The sequence below is a fragment of the Solea senegalensis genome, linkage group LG15 (genome assembly GCF_019176455.1).
Source record: "Solea senegalensis isolate Sse05_10M linkage group LG15, IFAPA_SoseM_1, whole genome shotgun sequence".
NCBI classification, from domain to species: Eukaryota; Metazoa; Chordata; class Actinopteri; order Pleuronectiformes; family Soleidae; genus Solea; species Solea senegalensis.
Genome location: NC_058035.1, coordinates 13,249,212 through 13,276,817, shown reverse-complemented (window position 1 = coordinate 13,276,817; position 27,606 = coordinate 13,249,212). Strand labels below are relative to the sequence as shown.

General features: G+C 40.2%; 1 protein-coding gene across 1 annotated transcript; it reads left to right on the top strand.

Annotated features, from left to right (window-relative positions):
- Positions 1-5,638: 5,638 nt before the first annotated feature.
- Positions 5,639-27,178, top strand: hs3st1l1 (heparan sulfate (glucosamine) 3-O-sulfotransferase 1-like1). The gene is made up of 2 exons (XM_044045056.1): positions 5,639-5,958; positions 25,437-27,178. The coding sequence occupies exon 2, from the start codon at positions 25,622-25,624 to the stop codon at positions 26,561-26,563; it is 942 nt and encodes a 313-aa protein (XP_043900991.1). The 5' UTR covers positions 5,639-5,958; positions 25,437-25,621; the 3' UTR covers positions 26,564-27,178.
- The last annotated feature ends 428 nt before the right edge of the window (positions 27,179-27,606 follow it).

Genomic DNA, 27,606 nt, shown 5'->3' with positions numbered 1-27,606 from the left:
AAATACACTTGAGTATCAGCTCAGGAGTTTGCCGGTGGACAGTCTGCCACTGCTTAATTAGATACTTCACATAGAACCTATAATAATGAGGATATTTGTCCACAAATGTGTATCTCAGAAGAGTTCTCAGTTCACTTTTAAATATAAACAAATGCACACAATCAGGACTCTCTAGTGGCGTTAAGAGCTAATGTTGCCGCCAGCATTCCTGCACTGCAGCACATGCAGTGAGACGATTTGTCATGTGTCAAGACGGACAGAAGTGAATTCTCCTCCTCGGTCAGGACTGATAGTATTGCTTGACAAAGAATGCAGCGTACAACTGATGAATCATTGGTGCTCACATAGACCAAACAGAGGCTGAATAATAACAAACATTTCCAAAAGTTATGCACTGCAGACTGAAAGCCCCAACTTTAGCTGTCTGCAGTTAAATATAAATGCAGGCCCTAAAGGCAAAAGTTCAGTTCAGTGTGTGCCCTGTTCATCCAATAAGGTGTGGGGAAGATTCCCGTTGACATTTAAGGCACAGAACAACACTTGTCAATGTGTCAGTCCCATTTTTGGTTGGTGTTTGTCTGGAAGACTGAAGAAAACATCGCTCTGCCAGAGCACAAGAAGCAAAGTTCAACACTTTATATCCAAGCAATAGTTCTGTTGAGAATCTCCAACGCTTTTAATAGCAACATACGAAACACTTCTATTCCCTGTGCAGCCTTTCTTATCGTTCCCATATTGCCTCATTGTTCCCCTGAGCCTCCCTCAGGCTCTGGCCTCTCACCGTCTTCCCACTCAGAGCCCGAAGGCTCGAGCTTTCTCACAATCCTGTTACGCTCTGAGTCCTGTCTATTCCTGCTCAAACTCTTACTCTCAGTTTAGCTGTGCCTGGCCGCATTCAACACGACCTTCTCAGTTCTTTTTTTTTTCTCACATTTATCTCCTCTCCAAAAACTCCTGGCCCATTATTCAAGCTTTTTTCCTTTCTTTTCTCTATCACTCCACCTGTGAACACCTCATTATCCTTTATCTGCTTTTCTTATTCTCTCCCCCATCTCTCATTGCCATCTTCTCCCTAATCTCCCTCTCTTTTAGTGCCTCGCTGCATCTCCCTCTGCCATTTGCTCACCTCCACATTTTTACTGACCTCAATCAAACCCCACATTGTGTCCCTGTCAAGTGTTGCTGGTGCTAAGGGGATGCGGCTGGAAAATGAATTGATGAATTAACAGCAGAGTACATCTGCTCCATTGTTTCAGATGAGTACCTACAGCAGGCGATGAGGCCACTGGATCAGAAATGATGTTGTAATGTGACAGTGAAATAGGTCCACCATTAGCACAGCCAAGTGCATTTGTAGATAAGGGCACTAGATAGCGAGGGCCTCGGCTCAAGCGCTTTGCGAGGGCGATTTCTTCATTTACATTAACTGAATTCATCTTTACTGCAAATAGCTTCTGCAGGAAACAAGTCATGAGCCAGCACTTTTCCAGCAATTCCGAGCAGTTACAGAATGGGACTTCAAAATCTCTATTAGCGTGCAAGAAGAAGGGTATCATTATAAGGCCTTATGTTACTTTGGGACAAAAGCACAATCTCAGACTGGACGGAATGATTATCTCGACGAAGTAAAAGCTTGATACGTTTCTTCCAACCAGCAAACAACACTTGTTCACTTTAAAAACCCCTCTGCACTGTAACAAGAAGCAACCAGAGAAAATATAGTGTATACACATTTCCCATCAGTCAATGTTTTCAAACAAGGTTGTTTTCAAACTCCTCCATTGCCTGAATCAATGTGTCTTAATGACACAAGAGAACGCAAACACACACACACACAATCAGCCACAAAGGAGCTGATGACTCATTGTCTGAGTCCACAGCAGCAACAATTGTGTGGAAACTTAAATGTACCTTCAATTCTACATTCCACCATCAACTCCCTGCAACCAAAACCTGATTCTAGCCATTTTCTGAAAGGTGTAAGCTCTCTTTTCACTCCCCCACACCAAAGTCCATCGAGAAAATCAGCGTTTTTCGCTTGCACAGACACAGGAGTTGTTGGTTTATTTCTATTTAAATGTGTGTCACGTGGGTCAATCCTGTCATAGTATTTCAAACACAGAAGTCACGCAATAATACGTTTTAACTTACTGATGCTGGCAGCAGTGGCTCAACAACGCCTGCGTGCCATGATGTCAAATTGATGATTTTCTTTATGGACTTTGCTGCGTTGGAGAAAAAGTTTTCTTCCACTGAAGTCCTTGGTTAATGTAAATTAACACTTAATAGGAGGGAAACACATCCGTGTCACATCCCCTCCGTACACACACTTTAACTAACACTTCCTCCTCGAGCTCCCCCGCTGAACACAGCATATCTGTAAGCTGCGATCGATGTACGTTTAACCGTCTAATGTGTACATTTAGCAGCTGCTGTGTGGACGGCTCTCCTGCAGGAGCGCGGCCAGAACCTGCTCAGTGCACAACTGAGCGTTCCCCCCTTGTCCACATTGTTTAGTCACATAATGAGGCGTACACTGTGTGACCTCCATTCAGAGATGGAAAGTGTGGTGTTCTTTTGTCGCCTTCCAGCTCTTAACGGCACACATTACTGTAGATTTAGATTTCGCTCTCCTGAGCCACGGTTTGTTCCCTCTGTGTCAACAGAGTGAGGTGAAACACTTAGGAAACATCCTCAGAATAAAAAAAGGAAAAAAAAGGCCATTCAGCTCTGATGAATAGGAAGACTCACGGTTGTTCTGATTAGTGTCCCTGCTTCTCCTCCTGCATGGCTGCCTTGTTTGTGTGGAGCGGTGTGCTGGAGCTGCAGTGCCCTCTGCAGGCGAGGGGAAATCACTTCACAGAGCAGCAGTGATTTCCTGCAGGCTGTGCCTACTGCTGCGTAACCCCCTATTATACCTATTATCTTTCTCCACCCCATTTTAAAGACAGATGCACAAACCACAAGCCAGAACACAACTTGTTCATTATTGGATCTTTATTTAACCCTGAGGGCGTCGTGACAGGTGGAGAACTGTCGACTTACAGCGCACTGCAGTCATTCTTTTAAACCCATTACACTGTATAATAAGCATCCACTACTGATTATTCTGGGTGACACACACACACACACACACACATAAATACCCGATATAAACACACACACAGAGGGAGGAGGGCGGCGCACAGTAATGGCCTGGCTGCCACATTCCTCCAATATGGCCGGAGTCTGGGAAGATGAAAGGCAAAGGGATTGTCATCATGAAGCCGCCTCCTCTCCTTCATGTTTGTCTTCCTCACTGTCTTCATCACAGCGTGAGCTTCCTGCCTCCAAAGACATAAAGGTACGAGACAGAAGCGTGAGACGGATTCAGGCCACTGTTTTTCCAGGCCGTCAGAGAGACAGAGAGAGAGAGAGAGAGACACTTCCAGATTTGAAAGCTGTGGATGTTGCAGGATGTTGCAGAATCCATGTTGGAACACAGTCGGTGCTGATGTTGTCTCATCATTATTATTATTATATATTCATCCCAAGCAAAGAAGGGGTGGGGAAACTTGATAAACATGTACTTTAATATTCCAGCTGTGCAGAGAGAAGCCACTTCATATATAGTAGATCTTCTTCTACTTGTACAGAATGAGATCATTTGTCTATAAACTCTGATCAAACTTTTAAAGCCTTGTGATTCACTCGATTAACTTCAACTAGGGTTGGGTGGGCCATTAAATATTTAAGGCCACTTATGATAAAGTATGTGATACAGAGACATTCCAGCAGATTTGGATTTACATCTTTTCCCTCGCGCGGTGTGTGAACTTCATACTGCACCAACACTGGCGGTGACACAGCCGATTTTTTAAAACGACGCCAGCGCTCAGCCAACTTCAACTTTGCGGTGTCACTAAATCTTTCCCCGGGAAGTCCCACTGGTCGTCACATCTAATTGCTTTGCTGCTTTAGTTGGCAGACAGGATGTTACAGCCCCAACTCTGAGGATGATGCCCAAGGGGAAGAAACAAAACAAAAACAATAACTCATCAAGGCTCAAAACACAGCGCCGTATTTTACCCTTCTTTTTTTTTTTATAATTGCCTCAGTTGCCATCTTCAATTATTACCTGGATATTGAGCTACAGTGATTGGTCAGACTTCTGTTGTACTAGTATTATTATTATTATCATCTAAAAATGACAGCTAATTAACCTTTTACAAGACCAATCCCAGACAAGCACTACAGCACTTACATTTGCACAAAAGAAGAAAGTAATGTAAGGTGCGAAGTTTCTAAACCGCAGTGAATTTGACCATTTCTTCACTACTATAGCAGCAATTAGAACATTAGTGGAATAATATTAAGCACAGCTGGGATTTCTGCTCACTCATTCACTCACAAACCACTCACAAAATAAAGATAAAGTCTGCTATAAAACTAACACGGAGGGGTGAAATCTTTACAAATTGAGCATGAAAAGAGGTCACACCTCGCTATAAAGAGCGTGAGATGAAATAACAAAAAGTGTGAATACCTTGTTTCACAAAAACATCTCGACGGTTAGAGCTTCATGTAATATTAGCAGTCGCCCTAACAATTTAACCTTTCAGGCCATGGCCGTGATGACAGCGCATACACTTTATATTTAATAACAATAATTATAATATATTTTAAAAGTGGGGCCTTTCAAGTCACTCAAGGTCAGCGTACGGCGTTCTATTCAGGTAAACTGAATAGAAGACTCTTAACCTGGGCGGGGTTAAGAGTCTTGTTAAGAGTCACCCAAAATCATGAAAAAACATCATAGTAGAGTATGTCTTCCAAAATGTGACAAAAAAAGTCATAGGTTAGTATGTCGTCCAAAATGTGACAAAAAAAGTCATAGGTTAGTACATTGCTTTAGTATTGGTGTAATTCTCCATTTTCATTTGAAGGGTCAGAATGCCTTTGTCACTTTTTTTCTGCAGGCAGCTTTTTATTTGGGAACAAATCAATAATTCAACAAACAATCAGACTTAATTCATATTCAAAGTAATCAGACAAAGTCAAAATACTCAAAAAATAGGATGTAAAAATGCAAAGAGTTTAACATACAGATCAAGAATGCATTTCTGAATGCAATAATAAAAGAAAGCTACAAAAATAGATATTGATATAAGTAGTAAAATGTTTATAACATTAAATCTAGTTGATATTATACAGATTAAAGAGCATTCAATTATAAAATGCAACATTTTTATCAACATATTCAACCATAGATCATCCTTGTACATACAAATAAGCTCAGGAGGAGAAGGATTATTATTGATATTAGTATACAGTGATGTCGTTCAGCCCAGATACAGTGGTGTAGCTCATACGGCAGGTTTTTTTTATTTACAGCTAAACAGTAAATCATTTTCACCTGGTCATAAGGTGTGCACAGTGTACATTATTAATGCATAAGCAGTATGGAAGTAAAGGTGACAGAGTGAGTTGAGTGTAGATGAGTTGATGGGAATAACTGTGATCACTGTCTGAAGTCTGAAGTGATGCTGATGCTGCTGCTGGTGGTGGTTGCAGAGTGTTGTTGAGTGGAGCAGCAGCACCTTTCCGTGATCATCTGACGGCAGACGGCTCCTCCCCCGCTCCCTCCACTCTGCTATGCAAAGCAAAGGCTTGGACACAACTCTCCCCGCTTTTCAGTGCACAGGCTCGTCTGCGTGTGCCGGAGACGGAGTCGAGTTATCCACTCAGAATAATGAAAGACTCGCGTTTCCCTTCCTCTGGTGTCTGCTTTCAGATGAGTCACTGACGAGAGCGAGTGGCCAAGAGGAGAGACCGACGCTCTTCTTCAATGTGGACCGTCGGTGCGCACAAGTGCGCTCCATGCTTCAGCGTCCTCCTCCCCCTCCTCCTCCGCTCCTGAGATCAAGCCGAACCCACGAGCCGCGCTGAGATCCTCCTCATCGAACCCTCCTGTGCGAGGTAACCAAATTTTCTCTCAAGATTTACCTGAACAACACTTTGCGTTTATGCAACTCTTGAATCTGCAGCGTCTGACAAAGGGATGGATGCCCCGTGCGTTTGAATTCACGGGCGATTAATTGATCAATTATTAAGCTTGAATAAATCCGGCATGGCTTTGCAGCAACGCGAATCTCTGGCATTTTAAAATGCCTTGTGTTTCCCCTTCAGTTGCCATTTAAATCATCTGCAACATAGTATTGATTAAACAACATTAAAACGCTGCATCAAACGAATTTACCTTAGAAGATCCTCTGATAACAATCTTTTTTGATCGAATGTGCAATGGCACATGGAAAACATTAACATGAACAATTTGTTAAAGTTTTGGCTGAAATGTTTAAAGTTTAAGATTCAAACACAAAGTCCTGCTGCTGCTGAAGACTGGCTTGGTGAGTTTAATGTTACAATACAATATATTTATTGTACAGTTAAACATATACATATATATGTGTACATACATACACATATATATGTGTATATATATATATATATGTATATATATACATAAATCTCAGACTAGAAAACAGTCCAGTTGTTGGTGTAGCATTGTTGTCCTCCTCTTTGCTGCATCGCCTCTACCTTTATAATGTCTGGTGTCAGACCTACCAAGTGAAATTCTAGCAGCCACGTAGTATAGTCACAGGATGCAGATTGCCTCAGGCGTTGCAATTCACCTTTAATTCTGAGCATGTGGGTGTTGGCCTCTTTGAGCTGGTACTTCTTGTTGCAAGCTGGTTATTTGACTACAGTAACTTCTGTGATAAAATTCCAATAAAATTCATTGTTTTCCTCCAGCAGCAGGTGCAGCAGTGCCGTCCAGTCACATGTGAAAAAGTGGCTGTTTAATTGCGGGCATTAGTGATAGGCAGCACTTAAACTTGGTCCTGGAAGTGAGGTGGGGGGTGTCAATGTCCTCAGAATTGCTTTGTGTGTATGGAGCAGTGGAAAGAGTACCACACACAAGATTTTTTTTTTTCTAATCAACAGTCAGCCGGTGTTAAGATCATGCATTTGTAATTGTATTAAAAATATGTGAAAGTACAAATGGCAATGCACTTTGAATCAGATGTGTTAAAAGCAGTCATGTAACACACACAGGCACGCACGCATGAACACACACACACACACACAATAGTGAAAGGATGTCTTTATAGCTGGGAATTAAACTGGTCAGAAACGGAGGAACAACAAAGGCCAAAAGGGTAACTTGAATGATGATCATTATTTTCATACCTGGCTATGAAAAATAAAGGTGCCACCATTTATTGGTAGCTAATGTGGAACATTTGCTTTCACTTGTGTTTGAACCAAGATGTGAGGATGAGGTTAGCGACAGTGACTTTGGATGTATGTGGCTGTAAAGGTGATAGTGGTCAGCTGAGATTTCATGATTTCTAAGAAGACTCAAGGTGTCTCCGGGATGTTTGACTGAACAAATATACAGGGTCAGGGGATGTTACATCATAATGTGTGGAGAGCTTTTGTGTGGGAGGGATAGAAAGTGGAGGAGGAGGAGGAGGAGGAGGAGGTGATGGTACAGATAGAATCTGTGTCTTTTTTACAATTTCCTATTATTGTGTTTTGTTTGATGGAGTTTATCCTGTTGGCTCCACTTGAGTAAAGAAGGGGGAGGATGAGAAGACCATAAAAAACAAAAGTGCATTCCCATTCCTCAACTTTTTTTTTTTTTACAGCCAAAGCGATAGAACATAACAAGGGAACAGAATTAATATTTGATGAAGTTATGTTTGCTGAATTAAATGATGAGTATTTGGTTTAAATGCAAATGAATTCCTGAATTTTTCTCTTTTGTCAATGGGAGTTGGGAGTTGTTTGTCCCTCATTAGGAGATAAATAATCTTTTATGAAAGAGCTCATAGTTTTGCTGGATACAGTGTCAAGGCCTTATTCCAGTGCAACTAAAATATTTGGTGAGACATCAGAATTATTATCTCTTGATTTTCTTTGGGCTTGTAATTTCTTTTTAATCGTAATTACCAGATATTAACTAGACAAAAATGTGAACTTTTTCCAGTGCCCCTTACATTTAGTGATATCAAATGGCAATGATATAGATTACCATTGTCACACGTTAAGGAAGGTACCAAAATAACCCTAAAGGGCGGAGCTACAAACACTGTAGCCTGTTGCCTGGTCTCCACAGAATCATCACTTACATGCAACAGAAGGGGAAACAACAGTGGTGTGTTTTTGTGCGGCCTGCAGCCCAGAATCAAACTACAGCCACATTCCAAGAAGAAATAACACAACATACTAGATGTCCTCCATTGTTACCATCTGCTTACTGTGTCTGGTCCTTCCTCTTTGTGGAATTCATGGACAAGCTATACTTGTTGTGTTACCCCATTTATGTAGCTGACGCATATCACGTTATTGAATCAGCTTACTATGCAAATGAAGAAGAATAACATCTTTTCTGCCATTAGATGTCACTGATTGTTACATACAGGACACTGCACTTAAAACAAACAGAAGAGCTCAGAACAGAACTCACTCACTCACTTAAATTGCATGCATGTCACAATCACGACAGCATCGTTGCAATTTTTAATGTCCTGAATTCAGATTTCTAGTAAATATTCGCTGAACAGAACTGGTGGTGACTAAAATGGATGTGAAGGAGCGCTTCCTCTTGTTTCCGTAGTGACTATGGATTATGGGGGCCAGGTATTATTATATCCTGCTCACCCGCTTAAATGGAAGTTGTCAGCTGTCATGTGCCTGATGATTGGCTTTGATGTGAGCTAATGATTACTGTGTTCATCTCAGAGCAGCAGGAATTGTTCATTATGCTCCAGGCCTGAGCAGAATGAGTGAATCATTTCAAAATATAGCATTTGACCCAGTGGCTTCTCATTTCTGCTGCATTCTTGATTTAGGGCAATTATACTGCTATGATTGGGTCAGTGGAGTAAACTCAGTCATTCCAGCATTGTGGTGGATTTTTGTGTGTGTGCATGTTAAATTTTGCTGCATGGATCCCTTGTTTGCCTCCCCCTCAGACTGATCATACTTGCATTTCGTATCATCCTTGTGGGGGGAAAATTAGAGGATTAGCAACATTGACATGCTGATTTCCCTTATGTGTCCTCCAGGCTTCCAAACACTGTGGAAGTCATTGTTGTTCTAAGTAGATTGGCAGTAGAGCATGGAAGCCAACTCTGATTCTTCCATGTACAAAGATACGGGGCTGCAGAAAGCGAGTGTTTCGGAGCTTTCTCCCCTGCTAGTCATTCTCTTTCATGATGTGAAATTGAGCAACTGAGGGCCATGGAGTTGGCTGCCAGGACCTCTTCACTCTAATCCTTGGTTTATACATAATAGATAAGTCACTGTAACTTACAGTACAGGGACATAACTAGGCTAATGCCCAGATTTGCATATTTGTGCCAAATTTCATAATTCATGAATATGCAGCAGGCAGTGGTTTAAAGCGCCACCTTGGTCCATATGCTGCATTTACGTTGTTGCTACCTTTTCCTGTGTAACAACAACACTAGTGTTAAAAAACAGAAACAGAACTTTGTCATTGTCAGGCACTTGGGAGCTGCATCGTCATCATCAAAAGCCAAAAAAAATCTCGACTCAGCTTTAATAAAGGCACGAAAATTCAGATCATTAAGTCAGGCATGAGGTTTTTTTTCCCTGCGTAAATTAAGACAATTCTAAAATAATGGGACAAAAACCAGGATTGGTGAAAAAGGAGCGAGGTGGGGGTGGTGACACCATCCAGTGAGCACATATCGCTGAGAGGTTAAAGAAAGCCTGACGCTGCCATCATTGCCAAGTGTTAAGAAGTGGATTTATCATTCCTCTTCATGAAGGGCTAAGTTATTTATTCATTACCTTTGTTCCCTGCTTGCCTCAGATGAGTAGACACATGCCAGCCTCATCCCTCATTATTGCAGATTGTATGTCATACATTACATTGTTATATATATATATATATATATATATATATATAAATATATATCACACCAATGTCCAGTCGTATTTGTCGATAAATAGCAGCGCAGCTGAGATCACAGTCCCGTCATGTGGAGTAAGATCTCTTTTCTTTACATGCCTCTCTGCTGCACCATATGTGTCTAATTTATTGTGTGTGGGTGTCTATAGTTCTGTAGGCTAAGGATGGGGAAAGTAACCAATAGTGATTTGACATTTCTGTTTGTGAAATATGTTCCTCATTAATGGAATAATTTCTCTACCCATATAGTTATTTTTCAAGATATTCACAAATGTGCTAAAGAGGTATATCATCTCACTGTGGTTTTATGAATGTTTTGCACTTTCAGGAGTGTCCGATTGATTGCTGTAACCCGAGTAAATAAAGATCAATTCTTAGTCTGTAATTTGGAAAATAACCACAGGCAGTGTGGTGTTAAATCAGCTTTACTTTGTGAGGTATAAAGCCATTTTCATCTTTTGTCTGCTCGTCCTTTTCTTTACACATCACTGGTTGTAATTTCACAGGAGCAGATGAATACTTATGAGAACTAAATGCCAACCACTGGTCCTCCTGCCTCATGCCCTTGCCACCACCAGAAGCAACCTTTCACATTTATTCTTAAAGCAAAGAGCTAGGTTTGTCTAGATGTGTAATTTGATCTTTAGGGACATTGATTTAAGTTTATTGTGGGAAGGTCAGATACTGAGCAAATGCAGTGCAGACAATCTGTGCTTTGATTTCCAAGTTAAGCGCACAGTAGATGGAAAGAAATGACCTCACCGTGTCCTTCAGATCAAACCTTTTAGCTTTCAAGAGAAATGAGCTGTAGTTGATGGAAAAGAAACATCACCACAAGGTCCAACAGGTCTCCTCCAAGTAAATACGCTGTTTTCAGTTAGTAAGCACGTCACAAAACGACTATCGGACAAGTGTTAATACTGATAAGGGGTTTAGGAGCTGTCCCTGGTGCTGAATGACACAGTGTTTCTTTGCTGTTGGAAGGGGAGATTCCAACCTTTTTACCCAACTCAAAGGTGAATACTTCCCAAACTGATCAATATTAAAGGCAAAGTGCTAACTAACTGATGCATGTCAAACTGAAAAAAATCAGATGTATTTACAAGATTAATCTGACAGTTAGCTATCCAGATACATTTAGCAACATTTATTGATGAAGTTGCTTGTTCACCCTTCTCTTGCAAGTGTATGGAAGAACCTATGTAGCTCTCAGTTAGCATCAAAACTCAAAAGATGTTTAGTTGTCCATTGTGGGCTAATGCAAAAACATGAGAGCTGACCCAGCTTCTGATATTAATACAAATTGCTTTTTCTGGTGTTATAAAAAAACAACAACAATTTAATCAGGTGATTGTACAGTTTATCTTCACTTTATGCTAGGTGTAAATAGTATTACACACTGGAACTTTAATTAAATATTAGGGATGGACCTTCCCAGCAAAACTGATGAATATCCGATGGAATTATTTTGTCAAATATTGTAATAGAGCTAGTGACAGAAATACAGTGTTCACTGCTTGTTGAACTAAACGGAGCAGCTTCAAGATGCATTCAAGGAACCTCTTAAACCTCTTAAACAAGTTCTGCAAACTGTCCAATGCCACTTTGTGATAAAAGATGCACCACACATTAGGCAGTCAGTGGAAAAGAAAAACATGTTTCAGTTTTCTTACACATTAATCCAACAACTTTTTACAATCAAAGAAGTCCAATATTCATGCCTGTCCCTACTAAGTATGGGCATTGCTGCTGACTCTCTTCCCTGCATCTGGGTGTCACCTTACAGCAAGAGAATAAAGGTGACTATCCTTTCAAGTCTATGCCATATACAAAAACTCTGAAGTCATAAGAGTAGTGGCCCCTTGTCCTTTTTTATGCTGCATAGCAGTTTTACCTTTCATTAAATGACTCGGCATATTTCACCAGAGAGACTTCCACAGTGAACAGAAACACAGCATGGTGTAATGGAATTTAAACAATTCTGTCACCACTCTACTGACACTGACACCCTATGAGGGTCATTGGTGTGTCTTCAGCCATCTTGTACATACTTTGTACATTTATATTTAAAACTAATATTGTTTAAAAAAATATTCAAAGCACCACATATACCTCTCATTAATGATGGCACATTGAATGTTAAGACACAAAGACAAAAACTGCATTTGCAAAACCACTGTCAACAAAAAAGCTTTAGTTAACGAGTGGCTTCACATCATACTACATACATCCGCCTCTTCTTCCAGCTTCACAACTGCAATGACGAGGTGATTTTGTCTGACATAAATGCTTGTCAGTGGAATATTTGGGGTTTGAGACTACTAAAAGACAAAGGCACAAACTTTTCACTATTATCTGACATCAGAATAATTAAAAATCTGGGTGTGGACAAATTATCAGGAGACCAATTAATTATGTTTTAAATTACTGCTGCACATCCGCTGAGTAAAAAAACAAGGTCATCATTTTCATTTTCTGCCCTTTTCTGCTCGAATGTCGGCTATTTCCATTTGTAGCTATAAACGTAACAAGCAGGAGAGAAGAAAGCGGCACCTCTTCTGCATATTTTTCCACCTAATTCTTTATTTTGATGTTTTATTACAGACAATGTGTTATAAAATGTTAAATGATAAGGCCTTAAACTGAACGCTGTGAAAGTGTAGCGGAGAACAACCAAGCGTTTGTCATTTTTACCCATTTGTTGGCGGTTTTGTATTAAGGCTTATAGTCACAGCTTGCTGCAGCCCTGATCTGTGTCATCACACCAAAACTCAATGACCTGTATATTAAAGAGAGGAAATGTGAAAGTGTCTGACTATATTGTCATTTCTGTGGACAGAAACACAATGCATCTTTTATTGCTACCATAACATTAAATCGCCGCACAGATTTAAAACTTATTGTTGATTGGAAATATTGAGATTAATGTTTATGTTGCGCAATAATCACGATTAATAGCAGTTCATATCAGAAATATATGTGTAGATTCAAGCACAGTAAATAATACACAACCTGAAATAATCATAATGCAAAAAGTTTTATTTCTCAAGTATATTTGAGAGTGGATTTTATTATTATTATTATTATTTGCGATGTGTTTCATTATTATTGTGCATTTACCTACTGATTAATCCGTCATTTTCTGTCAAAGTTATGCCACGTACAGAAACATAGTTTCTAGCAAACTGACAAACAGATTCATCCTTTTCTCTCTTTTACAGTATTTACATTATTACATTACATGTCATTTAGCAGACGCTTTTATCCAAAGCGACTTACAATGGAATCAAGTACAATTAGCCAGGGGTGGAATCGAACTTGCGACCATGATGTCTTTGGTACACAAGGTAGGGTCTTAACCACTGAGCCACTCCACCCCCATTTTTATGATTTATTACATCCATTCCATGCCTTGACACAGGTTTGAGAATATATATATTTTTTTCTACATTTCATTTAGTTCAAAGTGTGAATATGTAATAGTTTCCTTGAACAGAATATCTGGAGGCCAGCTCAGTCCAATCAGAATTGGATAGAATCTGGCTCTCACCTAAGAAAATTTTACTCTTTACATCATCATATCCTCTCAATAAACTGCAATGGGATTACAAGCTGTTGGCGTACATCTGCCCCAGGGGTCTGGAGTACAGTGGGGGATTAGGGATGGCATTTGATGTCAGCTTCCAAGGTTGAAAAGAATAATACACCATCTTTATTTCATCATTCATCAGTATAGAGGCGGACAGAGGAGGAGGAGGTGGTTTCAGCCAACGTCGCTTAGTTTATAGATCATTAAAGGAAGTAAGACAGAAAATTAATTGGTAGTCATTGAAATTTTCATGTAAAGATGTCAAACATTCCCTCATTCCACTTGCTTTGCATTATATTGTTGCATTACATTTTATTATATTCTAGCATTCTGCTAAAGGAAGTTTATGCATCTATATTTTCATATTGAGAATTTAACAGATACAACTGCATTGGCCTTTCATTTAATGCAGGCAGCACTCCACATGCTCACCCACAAACTATTAAACCATTACATCCCCAGTTGGAGTTAAATATTGAACGACTCATTTAATGTCCGATTAGTTTTTAATACAGCCATCTAAACAACAGCAACCACATGCAAATTCTGCGTCTGGAGATAAGCGTGGTGGTTGCTCATCAGGGTTACAGCAAAGTTTTATTAAAAGATGTGCATGTGCGGAAAAACCCAAACAAAAATCATCTGCTGGGATTCATTATGAGATGCTCTCTAGTCTGAAGATAGGTCTTCATTATCCAGCCAAACACCAGGCAGATAAGACTGCCTCATTTGCTTTTTTAGCCTCAATTTTCCCAGAACGATAATGCAGCCTCTCTTCTGGGTGGCTGTGGTAAAGACAAGCAAGCCATTTTCAATATGCACGCAGGATTACAAAGGTTAATCATCAATTTAAAGCTAATCTTCATTAAATACCAGTAGGAGCGTGGTGTGTGCTCAAGACAGATATAATCAGACAAACCCCAAAACAATCCTTTCGCTAAACGATGGATGCTTAATCGAGGTGTTTCAGCAGAGGTTGACAAGCGAAGAATGCGGGGGATTGCGTCACATTTATCGACGGATGTTCTGTTGTTTCTCTGTGAATGTAGTTGATTTTACTCGGCTGACCAAAGGGACTGTGCCACTTTCTTTTGTGGGTGGGTTTTTAAGATGTATTTGGTCTCCAAGACTCTCTCTCACACACACGCACACACAGTAATGTCCCAGTCTGCTTTGGGACTGAGGGGTCCGCAGTAGAACATATAATTTATGTGCTTCAGTGTCTTTCATTGTTGCTATGGAGTTGAGATAATTATGGAGTTTTAAAAGTATGCAATCAAGGACAAGATACCTCTTCCCCTATCTCGGAAAGAGTGTAATTAATTGTCTCCTTTTCCTTCAGTTAATATGCAGATGACTCAGAGCACAAGATGTGCACATGATATTGAACTTTTAAACACATTTCCAACATCACAAATGTCAAGGTCTAATGTATATGTTGTACAAGCATACAACTTAACAAAACTATACATACGTTGATTTAATAGCCAAAGGAACTGCAGACAACATTCAAATAATACCAGGCAAGTATTGAGGAAGTCTCTAGTGCTTTTGAAAAGTTCAGAAAATAAGTTGTATTTTGTTAGTTTAATTCCTTTCAAACTTTTGGACTTCTGTGAAAGCTGAGGGCAAAACATTTCATTTCCTATTAACCTAAGCCTTTACCGTGTCTTGAGCTGGAATTTACAATAATGGGAAATAGAATCAGCTCACCTTAATGGCTAAAGCAGTAATTCCTTTGACAAGGTCCTTTAATAAAGATAAGCCCCTAAGTAAATCAATAACCTGAACTAATTTCAAAAAGACTTGTCTAGACAAACATCACATTTACACCATACCAAACAAGCCTCACAGGCCCATTTTAACAGGCCGTTTTTTAGTGATATTGCTTAGAGAACACATGGTTGTTTTCTCATTTTATATCAAATAGCAGACCAACAAGGAGTGCTACATATGTTCTCACCCTAATTTCTCAATTAGGCCACACAAACTTCTTTAATTAAGAATTATTTTTCCAAACAAAAAAAAAAACCACCATAAAATGGCCCTCACTGCAGAAGGTGGAGTGATAAAGGGAGTTATTGGGCCTGTGACCTCCTTTGCCTCTTGTCTCTCATAAACACCTCAGTAGGTTTTACAGGGGGAGCAGTAAGCCAAAGAGGAACAGTGCAGGTAACTGATGATTTATTCATGAAGAGCAGCGCAGATGAAATTGTCAGTGGGTCTTCGCACTAAGTTGTTATGTAGTTCTGACATAACTTGTCTCACAGTTGTCTCACAGAAGTGTTTTTTTTTATCTTTGGCCTGGGCTTCAATGTAGAAGGACATGCAGTGTTGTGATTGTGAATAAAACACAGCGTGCATGTGCTCTCTTCTTTGTCGGGAAGGTTACTAATGGATAGTGAGCGAAGAATGATGCAGGATGAAGCAAAAACATGCCACAAATGTTCTAAATTAATAAAAGTAATCTTGACACGACACTGACTTAAAAATGATGTTCATTGTTGACAAAACACTGTGTTGCTTTTGCTAAATGAAATATTACCACCTACGGGGCTGCAACTGTGTCAGTGCTGTCCACACTGTCTACTTTTTTTCCTTTTTGCTGAGGGTGGAAATGTCAACCATTAAATTGATAGTGATTTTTCAGCGAGGTTGTGAAGTACTTCAAAGCTTTTAAAACAACAAAGACACAGAGTAAACACAACTTAGTGATGGAGGCACTGGTCCAACGACTCCTGTGTCCTGTGAAGTAAAATGCTGTTTTTCTTTATTAGAGTCTGGTGTGTGTGTGTGTGTGTGTGTGTGTGTGTGTGTGTATTCTTACGATAAGCTGAAGATTTTCTTAGTTCAATCAGTTTTTTTCTGTTGTTGTTCCTGGTCGCAGTCATGTTTCTATCCAGATGGTTTTGCCACAGGGGGTCTATCAGTGAGTTTATGTTGACAGATTCACCTGACATCCCATGTTTTTTTTTACTTAGAAGCAGTCTTTCACGCAGAAATAGCAAACCACAGAATTGAGTATTCAAACAATCTGTGTAATTAAACATGATATGACATATTATTAGCTTTACCTGGGATCAAAAAGGAACTTGTGGTTTTACCATCTCACAGAATCAAAGCTCTGCTCTGCACAGAAGAGTCGCCCTGCTGAATGCACAATGTTTTATTCCTCCTATCTTCTTAACCTGATTCTGTCACATACCCAGAGCTGCACTTACACAAAAAAAAATGTCATTAAGTCTCAGACAGGTCTATTTTAAAGCCTTTAAATTCTCTACATGTACCTCTCTTAAGAGCTCTGTTTTACTTTTCATGTGCATTAAATTCAGTTAAATACAAGATTTTTATTTTTTTAAAAAAACCCACATATCATCTCAGTTCATGCATGCTCTAGTGATTTAAACTGATGGCAAATCCCAACTCGCTATGCAGGCTGAACATAAGAAGTGTGCGGTGCAACTGCAGCCAAAACGCTGCTGAGTGTTATGTTCACCAGAAAGAACACGAGGAGAAAGCATAGAGTAGCAGACAATGCCAAGACATGTGGTTAGCCTTCCTTGAAAATGTCAACAGTCAACAGATCCATGCTGGAAACTCAGCTTAAAAAACAGATGTAAAGCCCAGATGACTTGAGTTTTCCTCTCCTGTCAGGCTGAGTGGAGATTCTGCTCGGAGGTAAAAAACCAACCAGCAACAATACACAATGGTGTAAAGAGATGCCATATGCATTGCAATGATAGAACATACGAAGGCTACATAGAGCTATATGTTTTACGCCTCCTCCTCCCTCTCTGCCAGACAGACCTCCCAGCAAGAGAGGCAGAAACTCGGCAGGGGGAAATAGAGCAGGAGATTTTTTATTATAGATAAACGTTTTTTTTCTTACAATTTAGTTTACCCTGCGAGTGGGAAATTACAAGAATGTTGCTCAAAGTAGAGCAGCGAGGCTACGGCTTTCATTTACATCCACTGACATGCCAGTTTGTACGTGGTCACAAACTGTGCTCAGCGAATGGCGCTGCACAAGGTCTGTGCGCAGATTAAATACTTACAAACACAGTCTTTTGAATCAGTTATGAGCTGATTGACAGAAAATTATTTAGAACTTTTTCAGAATGTTCTGCTTGTTGATGTGTGTTTCGTATAATTTTAAGTTATACATCAAAACAGAACAAGACCTCCTAATCCAGACCCATGGTTTTTAATCCCACTTGTTATTAATTTATGTGGATTTTAAATTGGGTGCAAGTAAAATTTTGTGATGTGATTAAACACGTGCAGCACTATGGGCAACAGGGGTGTTTTAAAAAGTGCTGCATAAATAACCTTTGACCACTAGGCTGTTTTTTCTATTTTAATAATTGAAATCATTTGTTGCAGCCCTATTTTTTCCGCGTTACTGTAGATGCAAAAAGGCATTTATTTGATTGTACCTTTTATTGATCCCAATATCTTCTACAGGCACAGTGTGCTACAAGCTTGAGTACACATTCTTTCATTATATACTCCAATGGGGAAACACATTAGTAAGGTGTCACTTAACACAAACCAGAAAGGGTTTTAGTTTGCACATAAACACCTCCTAAATTGAGTGACTTGAAAAATTGTCGACTTGGAAAAAGGTTGTGCTTCAGCTCTGAAATTCTAATTGGAGTACTAAACCCAAAGTGAAAGTGAAGCTAAGTGAAAAAGTATTTAGGAGAACAAAATATTCACATTTTTCTTTTTGTGTTCACATCACCAGCAGCTCTGTACTGAAACACGTGGGCGATCGTTTATGATATGAACCAAATAATCAGCAGAAATGTGAGTATTTTCTCCTGCTCGACTTTTTCACTTACGATGTGTATGCAATTTTCAGTTTGGCACATGTGTGATATAGACAAGACTCAACCCACACAGTCTGTTCCACCTGATTACATTACAATCAATGACCAGCATATGATGCAACAACTCAAATTACTTATGCAGATTAGGAGAAAGTCAGAGTCCAAGGTCACTCACTCGTGCAACGTGTGGCGAAACGTTTGGCTGATCCATTTCTGATCTGCATACCTCAACAGTTACGCTTGGCGAGACTCGTCGTCATTCACACATACTGCAGAAACAAATGATGCTCAGCAGGCTGTGCACTAATGACAATCAAACCATGAGGTCAACTGAAAGTTCCCTGACTTTCTCCAGTGAAATTACGAGGCAGGTTGCTGGACAGTATACCTCTGCCTCGGAATAGTTAGTTCTGCTCACTATACTGTATATTCAGGGTGAATACATTGTGTTCTTGCTCATGTTTGTTTACTGTATTTATATTTATACACTGGTGTATGCAGCAGGGGACACTGTAACCAGTGCTGACACTTGACAGTGTAATGCAATTGACCTCTGATTTGTGCACAAATATAGTACCTCTTGTCGGGAACAGTTTTTTAAGATGAGTGCTTTATTATCAACTCAACAACTGCAGCAGGGTGTTGAATCACTTTAGTGCTTGGCAGCCAACAGCACATCAGACAAGGTCCAAATGCAAAACCTCAAGTTCTGCAGTGCTGAATACATATTTGTGATGGCAGGGAAACACTGGCAGATCTGTAGTGGGTGCCTTCCAATGTGATGCTGGTGTGCCAGTGAGAGTGCACACACCAGCTGTAGTTTGGGGAAACAAGCACAAGATCTATAAGAAAATGCCACACCTTACTTGAAATGCACAGTTGTGCACAGTACACAGGCTAAGGTGGGATCACTTGCTGTTTATGAGCCGCAAGATCGATAGGATTCAATAAACAACTCTACAAGATCGGAACATTCTCTAAACATTGTGCATAGTTTGTGCAGCTTGCTCATCAGACCTCTGATTTCTTTGTCAGCAGGCAGTCGGCCTGCTCATATTTTTTTTCCTCATTAAGCTATTCATCAGATTGGCCTCATCAAAGATTAAAAGTATCCTTACAGTTCATTACAAGATGCTCTGCTTTTTATTTGATAAAGTAATTCATCCATAATGCATGTGTATATTGCAGCTTGTGGGATGCCTGCGAGACTGGAGAACTGCATAGGCTTTCCAAAAGCTTAGACCCATGAAGAGAGAGTAAAGTCGGTGCATTTGTTTTGATTAAGTCTGCATTTCCCCCTGCAATGAACTGCAGCGCAATTACTTTACATGCTGAAGATCAAACTCATTGTGAAAACTAGGCAAGTTTTGATGGGGAAAGCATGATAGGAATTACATTAACATTAAATTGGCTGAGCAGAATTAGCTTTATTGTAGTGCTGCTACATGAGGACGCTATATTGCAGTGGGAGGATCTTGACTCTGTGGAAGGCACAGGTGCTTTATCAGAAGTGGCAGTCTGAATGAGGCTCATCAGGCCCCTCACTGATTGAATTCCTTCACATGGCCTGTTCTTGTATCTGACCGACCGCAGGACACTTCCCCGAGTGAGTCACCGTCCCTGGCATTGGTTGCCTGTACTCATTCAGGAGTGATGAGCAAGTCAGCCTATTTTATCTGCGAAAACGCCTCATGGGATTGCAGGAAATATCACTTGATGCTCGAAATAAATCTCACAGTATTGACTAATGTCACACATAAACTGGAGGAAGCCAGGGCCAGAGCTTAAGTGACATACTAGTTGAACTGTGTTGTGTTAAGGCTGGGTAACATTAGGGTTATTGTCATAGTGAAATGACAGTTTTTTTGGCAATATGCAGCGTTGTTTGACACATGGGATGTCGGCAACAATCAGGAAAACCAATAAACTCCAATCAAAATTGTCAAATGGTGTGAGATGTTGCTTGTAGAGACAAATCCTAATGTAATGGTTGCCAGTGTAAGCAAGAACATATATTTGTTTATGAGGCACAGACCTTCATCATGTTGTGCAGCTCAGGCTCTACTCTGGCACAGATGGCAGTGGGCAGAAGGAAGACTCTATGATGCACAGTGTACCACTCTGTGGGGGAAAACATGAGCTGAAAAGACTGCTATACTGTGAAGGTTTAACTCAGTGTACAGAGGATCACAGTAAAATGAATGTAATTAGTGCCTGAGGCCACATGTGTCTGGATGTACTAGCAAATGACAGATTACATCCTCTTCAAGTCCTTAATGAATGCCTTTACTGACATGTGGGTGTGGATTAGGTCATTGTGTTACTCATACGCTCCTGAAATAGCTAGAATACTGCTCACCATCTGAGCTGCAATGTGATGTCCTATTGAAATCTAGAAAATCATGTCTTTCCATCCTCATAGTGTGTTGAACTATAGAAGTTTCTGCCTCAATATTAGACAAGCACCTGTCCTGGTCTGTTAATGTTTTTGATGTTGAACAGAGAAAAAAAAAAAATCAGTATTATTTTGAGATGCTCATCCACCAGGTGGCCCCAGAGGAGAGTGTCACTGTAATACAGGTTCTGGTTGCATTGCAGTGGTTAGGTACGCCTAGCTAAAAACAACAGTCCTGCAATAATCATGACCGTTGTGATTGTTTTAGCGGGGACGTGTTGATTCAACTGCGTTATACTTTTGGAACATGCTGTTGTCCACGCTTGTTTAATTGTATCGTGTTGTTTCTGTTGTGCTGTCCACCACCACATTGACATCACTCTGCAAAATGTATGATTAGCAGCACCATTAACTACTGCAGGATGAATGATTTGATCGAAGTGTACCTAATTGAGGAATTGAGTAGGACCTTGGAGCTCCATTGGTCGCTAAACATACTCATAAACATAATAAAGTAGTGTGGGTACGCGATAAAGACATGTTCATACTTTTAGAACAACTGGCAAAAACAATTTGAGAAAAAAAAACAAAGATGGTGTTTTTTTTCGTTAACCATTTGCCTCCTAAAGGGAGGTTAAATGCCATGATTTTGAGCTTTGGAGAAGGGAATACATTGTTCATTCCTCACACTCGCACTTTCCTGACCAGCTTAGAGATTGAAAGTGGCAACTCTCTACTCTCAAGTTACCACGGCCTCCAACCTATACACTGCCCCAGTAAATGACCATAATAGACCAGCTGTTTAAATGGATGGGGACTACATGATCATTATTTCTTAACATGGTCAAGATTTGTCAGTGGACTGAAATGCCCAGCAGGGTTCAAGGTGCCCCTTGACATGAATGATTTCTTTGTTGCTGTGTTGGCTTGGGGAGTTTTGGGGTCAAGGTCAAGGAAGGAAGAAGTGATACATCTCGGTCCTCTGTGACTTGCTAAATCTTTAAATTGTTGTAACAGGAATCAATAAACAAATCCAGTAATCCCACAGTGAAATAAAATGCATTCATAATTTAAAACACATCTTGCATGTGGGAGTACAGAGTTACAGTTGGAAGTGTGTGGGCAGAAAATATATTGTACTGGTGTTTGAGGGCATGTTGGAGAGAACAGCTGAGGAAGAGACATACAGTAGATGCAAAAGAGGAAAGTGCTTAAGGAAAATAGGATAAAAGTGAGTGTGTTTCTGCGTTTCAGGTGATAGTTTTTGAAAAGGAAGGGTCAGTGCATTTTACAAGAGCTCAAATAACAGAGTTGTGGTCCAGTGAACTGAGATGCTGAAGCTTGAAATTGGTTTAAAAAAAAAAAGGTAAAGAGACAATCAGCAGACAATTATTCTGCTTCAGATTACACATCTTTTTTCCCCAACCTCTGCTGTGGACGTATACTTTGAAAAATATAAGAACAACCAAAAAAACATTAGGACTGATGGACACTTTTACCTTGCTCATTTGTAATCTATCCTTTTTATAGTACAATCATCCTTTGCTATCAGGCTTTATTGCAGCAATAATTATTTTGTACTAATATCTTTAATGAGTACGATAAAAAAACAAAGTCGTCTTGTATAATACCTGCTACCTACCACAGTTAATGGCAGGGGGGCCCCTGCTGAATATGAATGAGTGTTTGTTCTGTTGATGCATAGAAGCGGCTGTTTGGGTTAATTAGTGGGAACCTGGTTTCCCATGCCGTCGAGAACCTGTGTAGCTCTCCTCGTAGCCTGGCGGGATATAATGACTAGTGCAGATCTGTTGGCGGTGCTGTCAGCTCGAGCAGTGGGCAGCACTTTTGCTCTGGTTCCAGACAAGTTCTAAACCGTAATGGTCAGCAAGTGTGGCTCTCATGTGTGGAGTCTCTGTATTGTGAGTTCAAGTGGAAATGCACAGATTTTTTTTTTTATCCAGCAATTTGGCTGTGACTGTACTGAATACTGTTTCTTTAATTCTTCATAAAAGTGGGCGAAGTGATGTTGGATTATATACAGGGCAGAAAGAATAATGTACATACTGTACATATATATATAACATATAATAATTGTTATCAATGTTTTGATTATTTTCTGTAGATAAGAAGTTAAAAACCACAATCTGGTTTCTTCAACATTCCTTCAAGAGGAAAACACATTCTTCGACATTTTATCGCAACAATTATCGACATTAATTTGAAACTTTTTAATTGTGATAAGGTTGTTTGCTATACCTCCCAGCCCTAGTTGCAAACAAGAATGTATTAAAACTGGGTTCTTCACCTCTTCATTTAACTTGAACTGAAATTACAAAAAATATTAGTAATGTATAGCAATGGGTGGAATTCAGAAGACTTATTTATAATATTTTACACCTTGATAACACCATGTTTTGGGGCATTTAACGTGAAGCCATTGCTATGCTAGAAACCTAAATGTGTGATTGAGTGTATCCAACATTTTATTCTATATCAACACTGACAAAGAAAGTGGATCAGTCACATTAGAATAGATATTGGATGTCTAATATATATTGTCAGACTGGTGTGAATAAAATGAATGAATGTATTAATATATATAATAATAATATCATTATAATACTTATTAATAAGTTCATTGTAAGTTCTGTTTGCATTTTGCCTCAATGGAATTTAATCTTGTCAGTTTTTGGTCTGACTGCACCTTCATGCTGCTGTGGAAGAGCCAGGACTAAATGCAGAGAGGCAAAACATACAAATGCATTCAGCAGAGATTTGAATCCAGACTCTCTTGCTGCTCCGACACACACTCACTGATGATCTGTACTCCTTCCAGGTTTCACTGTGACCTGCCACCCTGTGTTGTGTAACCTCCCATAGAGGAAATAGTCTTGCTTAAGCGGTCTGCCACGTAGTGTGGCTGCTGTGTGCCAAATGAAAAGCTAGAAAGGTATGCATCAAACGCTGAATAAAGCAGTAAGGCCCAGTGGAATGTGAAACAATGGCTCTTTCCAGGTGGTGTTGTACTGTGAGAGGAGAGGGGGGAATTGGAGGAGACAGAAAGCTCGTCTGGCTGCCTGGCTGTTAGCATTGGACTTGGCAGCTCTCTGCGAGGGACATGCTGACAGGCAGGCGCGCCTGTCACAGCACATAAATGCCTCCCTACACAACCTCGAGCCCTGTAGGGCAGGTCAACTCTCCTGTGCTTATCTCATAGGCCTATGTCCTCACACTCCAGCCACAGATAGTAACGAATAACAGGGGCATGTGTCATTGCCTTTATATGGTTGAATGACTCTGTGAGGTGAGGGAAAGGCCACATTGTACAAAGGTGTGATGCACTGTGGTGATTCTATTCCTCATAGGGGGAATTAGAACGTATGTAAATACATTTAGTTTGAGACAAAAGCAGAGATGAGTATTTTGAATTGAATTGTGCTTTCCGTGAGCATGTGACACCACAAAACTGACAAAACAAATGATGACCCCCTGCAAGTGTCCTCCACAGATGTTTCAAACAGTTCAAAAATGTATTTAAGTGATCTCTAACATACAGTACAATAGCATACAATGTCAGTGTATAAAGGAAAGGATTATAATTGGAATTATGCAACCGAAATTGCACAACGAAATTTGGAGGTCAGATGGAGGGTTGATCGTAGTCTCACAGTGGTAAGTGAGGTATGTGCTGGACACATCAGCGATAATACTAATACAATAATACAATAAAAGTATAATACTGTGTTCTGTTAGTTCTTTGCATATGCTGCAATCTGTTCCTACACAGCAACTCATTTGTTTAGAATACATAAGAGTGACTTTTGCTGTTGAGTGTGGAGTGTGGAAGCCTGGCCTGGTTGTTGTGACTATAGTGGCTTTCTCGGGAGCAATGTGAATATTAAAATATAAAAAGTAAAAAAAAGGGGAGGAGGTTTTTGTTGCTTTTGGTTTTGAAGGAATAGTTTTAAAGCTCTAAGTCTTTCTTTTCGTGTTTGTTGTTTCCACTTTTACACATCCACTCACATATAGGAAATCAAAGTCACGTAGAAGTAAGATCTTATGTGATTTCCTGCAATTAACTTGTCTTTGTTTATCTCCAAATACCTCGAGGTCTATGCCTTGAGATGTGTGTTCTATATATATATATATATACATATATATATATATATATATATATCTATATATATATATATATAGATATATATGTGTGTGTGTGTGTGTGTGTGTATATATATACATATTGATTCTGGTGTGGATCTGGACCTGGTAAAGGAAGACAAAGCACCCTGGCCTTGACTCCTGGCCCCCAGCCACACTTGCATATCTCGAACACACTTTCTAACAAGCTGTCTGGCTAAATGTTTTTCAGCTGGAGGAATTACAGTATCAATTGGAAGTGACTTTATAGAGTGAGAGTGAAAGTAACTCAAAGAATGATGAATTGAAATGATCCTTTTGAAATCATACACATACATGACACTTACACTGACATGGATTTTATTTATGGCTGGATTCCTTTTCAGTAGAATAAGAAAAGAGCAATTGAGTATAATCCAAACAGTCATTCTGCTCTGTAAGACTGAAACCTGAAAGCCTTTTCTTCTTTTTTGTCTTTGTTCTCCCCTACAGATGTGCTGTGGACTGCTGACAATTTCTCCTCCTCCTCCGCCTCCTCCAGTTCAAATTCAATGGCAGACAAAGACTGCGCTCTCCATTTCCATTTACTCCTGAACTCATAAAGACAGAGCTGGTCCACACCTAAACCTGTTTTTATTTTTCTTGCCTCTGTCGCCACCATTATTCTGTCCAACAGCATGGCTTGTTTCCTGTCATCAGCCTTTCTTCTGTTTCTCCAGACATATGCCGCTTCACGTGCGCTTGTTCAGCCAGGGTATGACGTCACATTGGATGCCATAGATCTTGATCCTGGGCTACCAGTAAATGTCTCTGAAGATGTGACATCATCTCCACCCCCAGGAACTAGCAAAAGAGCCCCACATAGTATAATAATTGGGGTACGGAAAGGGGGCACACGAGCGCTGTTGGAAATGTTAGACATACACCCAGAGGTTGCTGCTGCTGCCACTGAGGTGCACTTCTTTGACTGGGATGAGAACTATGCCAAGGGCTTTGAGTGGTACCGTGAGTTGATGCCCTACTCTTACCCGCACCAGATCACAGTGGAGAAAACTCCAGGTTACTTTACATCAGCCCTTGCACCAGAACGCATCTGTGCCATGAACTCCTCCATAAAGCTGCTGTTGATCTTGCGAGACCCGGTTGAGCGGGTCATATCTGATTACACCCAGGTCTACTTCAACCGGCTAGAGAACCACAAGCCAGTGCAAGCCATTGAGAACCTGCTTGTGCGCAATGGAGCCCTAAATATTCGATACAAAGCAATTCAGAGGAGCCTCTATGACATCCACTTGCGTAACTGGCTGCGTCACTTCCCCCTGGAACAAATACACATTGTAGATGGGGACGCCCTGATCCGTGACCCCCTGCCTGAGCTTCAGAAGGTGGAGCTCTTCCTCAATTTGCCCCCAAGGATAGTGTCCTCCAACTTCTACTTCAACCAGACCAAGGGGTTTTACTGTATCCGAAGTGACGGTCGAGAGCGATGTCTGCATGAGTCTAAGGGACGTCCTCACCCACCTGTCAATAGCACTGTGCTCCAGCAGCTCCGCTCTTACCTACAGGAACACAACCGAACCTTCTTCAGGCTGGTGAAGCGTACCTTTGACTGGCAATAAGAAACCCAGGCCACAACTGAGACTCCAAGGAACTACTAGCTTCTCCATGATGAGGACAAAATGGGGCACAAAGCACTTTAGAGAACTGACATTTAACAACCCCTTTGAATAGCCTCTTCACAGCTACTGTTGTGATCTCTGTTTGGCAGAATGCAGTTCTATTTACACAAGAAGGCAGAAGAGTATGAAAGACAGGGTAACACCTTACACTACAGTCCACAGCAGGCAGAGAATCTACTCCAGTTATTCTGTAATCTTTTGTACTAATGGTACTCCAATGCAGTATGTTCCAATATACATGTGTAGTGCACACGCTGGGACACAAAATGTATTTGTAAGTACTGTGCTGGTGCACATTAATACTGAAGTTTACACTGTGACTTTAAAGTGGTTACACTGTGCATTGTGGGCTGTATTTGCTGTTACCAAATACAGCAACTAGAGGCATAAAACTGATTGGAAGAATCTCAAAACAGCTTAATAAGTCATTCTTTCTTTGCTGGAAGCGTTTATGTTATCAGCGAAAAAAACAAGTTTATGAACCTGGTGAACTTTTTTTCCTCTCTCTTGTTTGATATTCTCATTCTCTTGATAATAAATTATTCTGCTTTCAAATGTAACAGAAATATGGCGTGTTTCTATCTCTCTCCATTTTGTTCTGGCCATCAAAAGCCCCCAAGCTTTCGAACCTGTTATTCAGGGGGAGTATACTAAGATGGACAGAGGCCATAGAGTAAGCCTTTGATATACTGTGGTGAAAGTTGGACATTAATGCAAGGCAATAGGGACCCTGAAGCAACGCTTTAGCAGTACAAGAATCACTAATGGCTAAAGACAGTGAAGGTAGCCTGCGCCTGCAGCTAAATCAGTCAAATCTCCATAGTCAGCAAGCACAAATCCGCAGAGCTTCTGTTGCATTTTGCTGCTGTCCAACAGTTTGCTCAGGTGTTAAATGTAGTCATTAAAATATATGCCCAACAGTGTTGTAAATCATTAACAAATGATACTGTATCTGTGTAAATGTTGGGTTTTTTTCCTTCTTA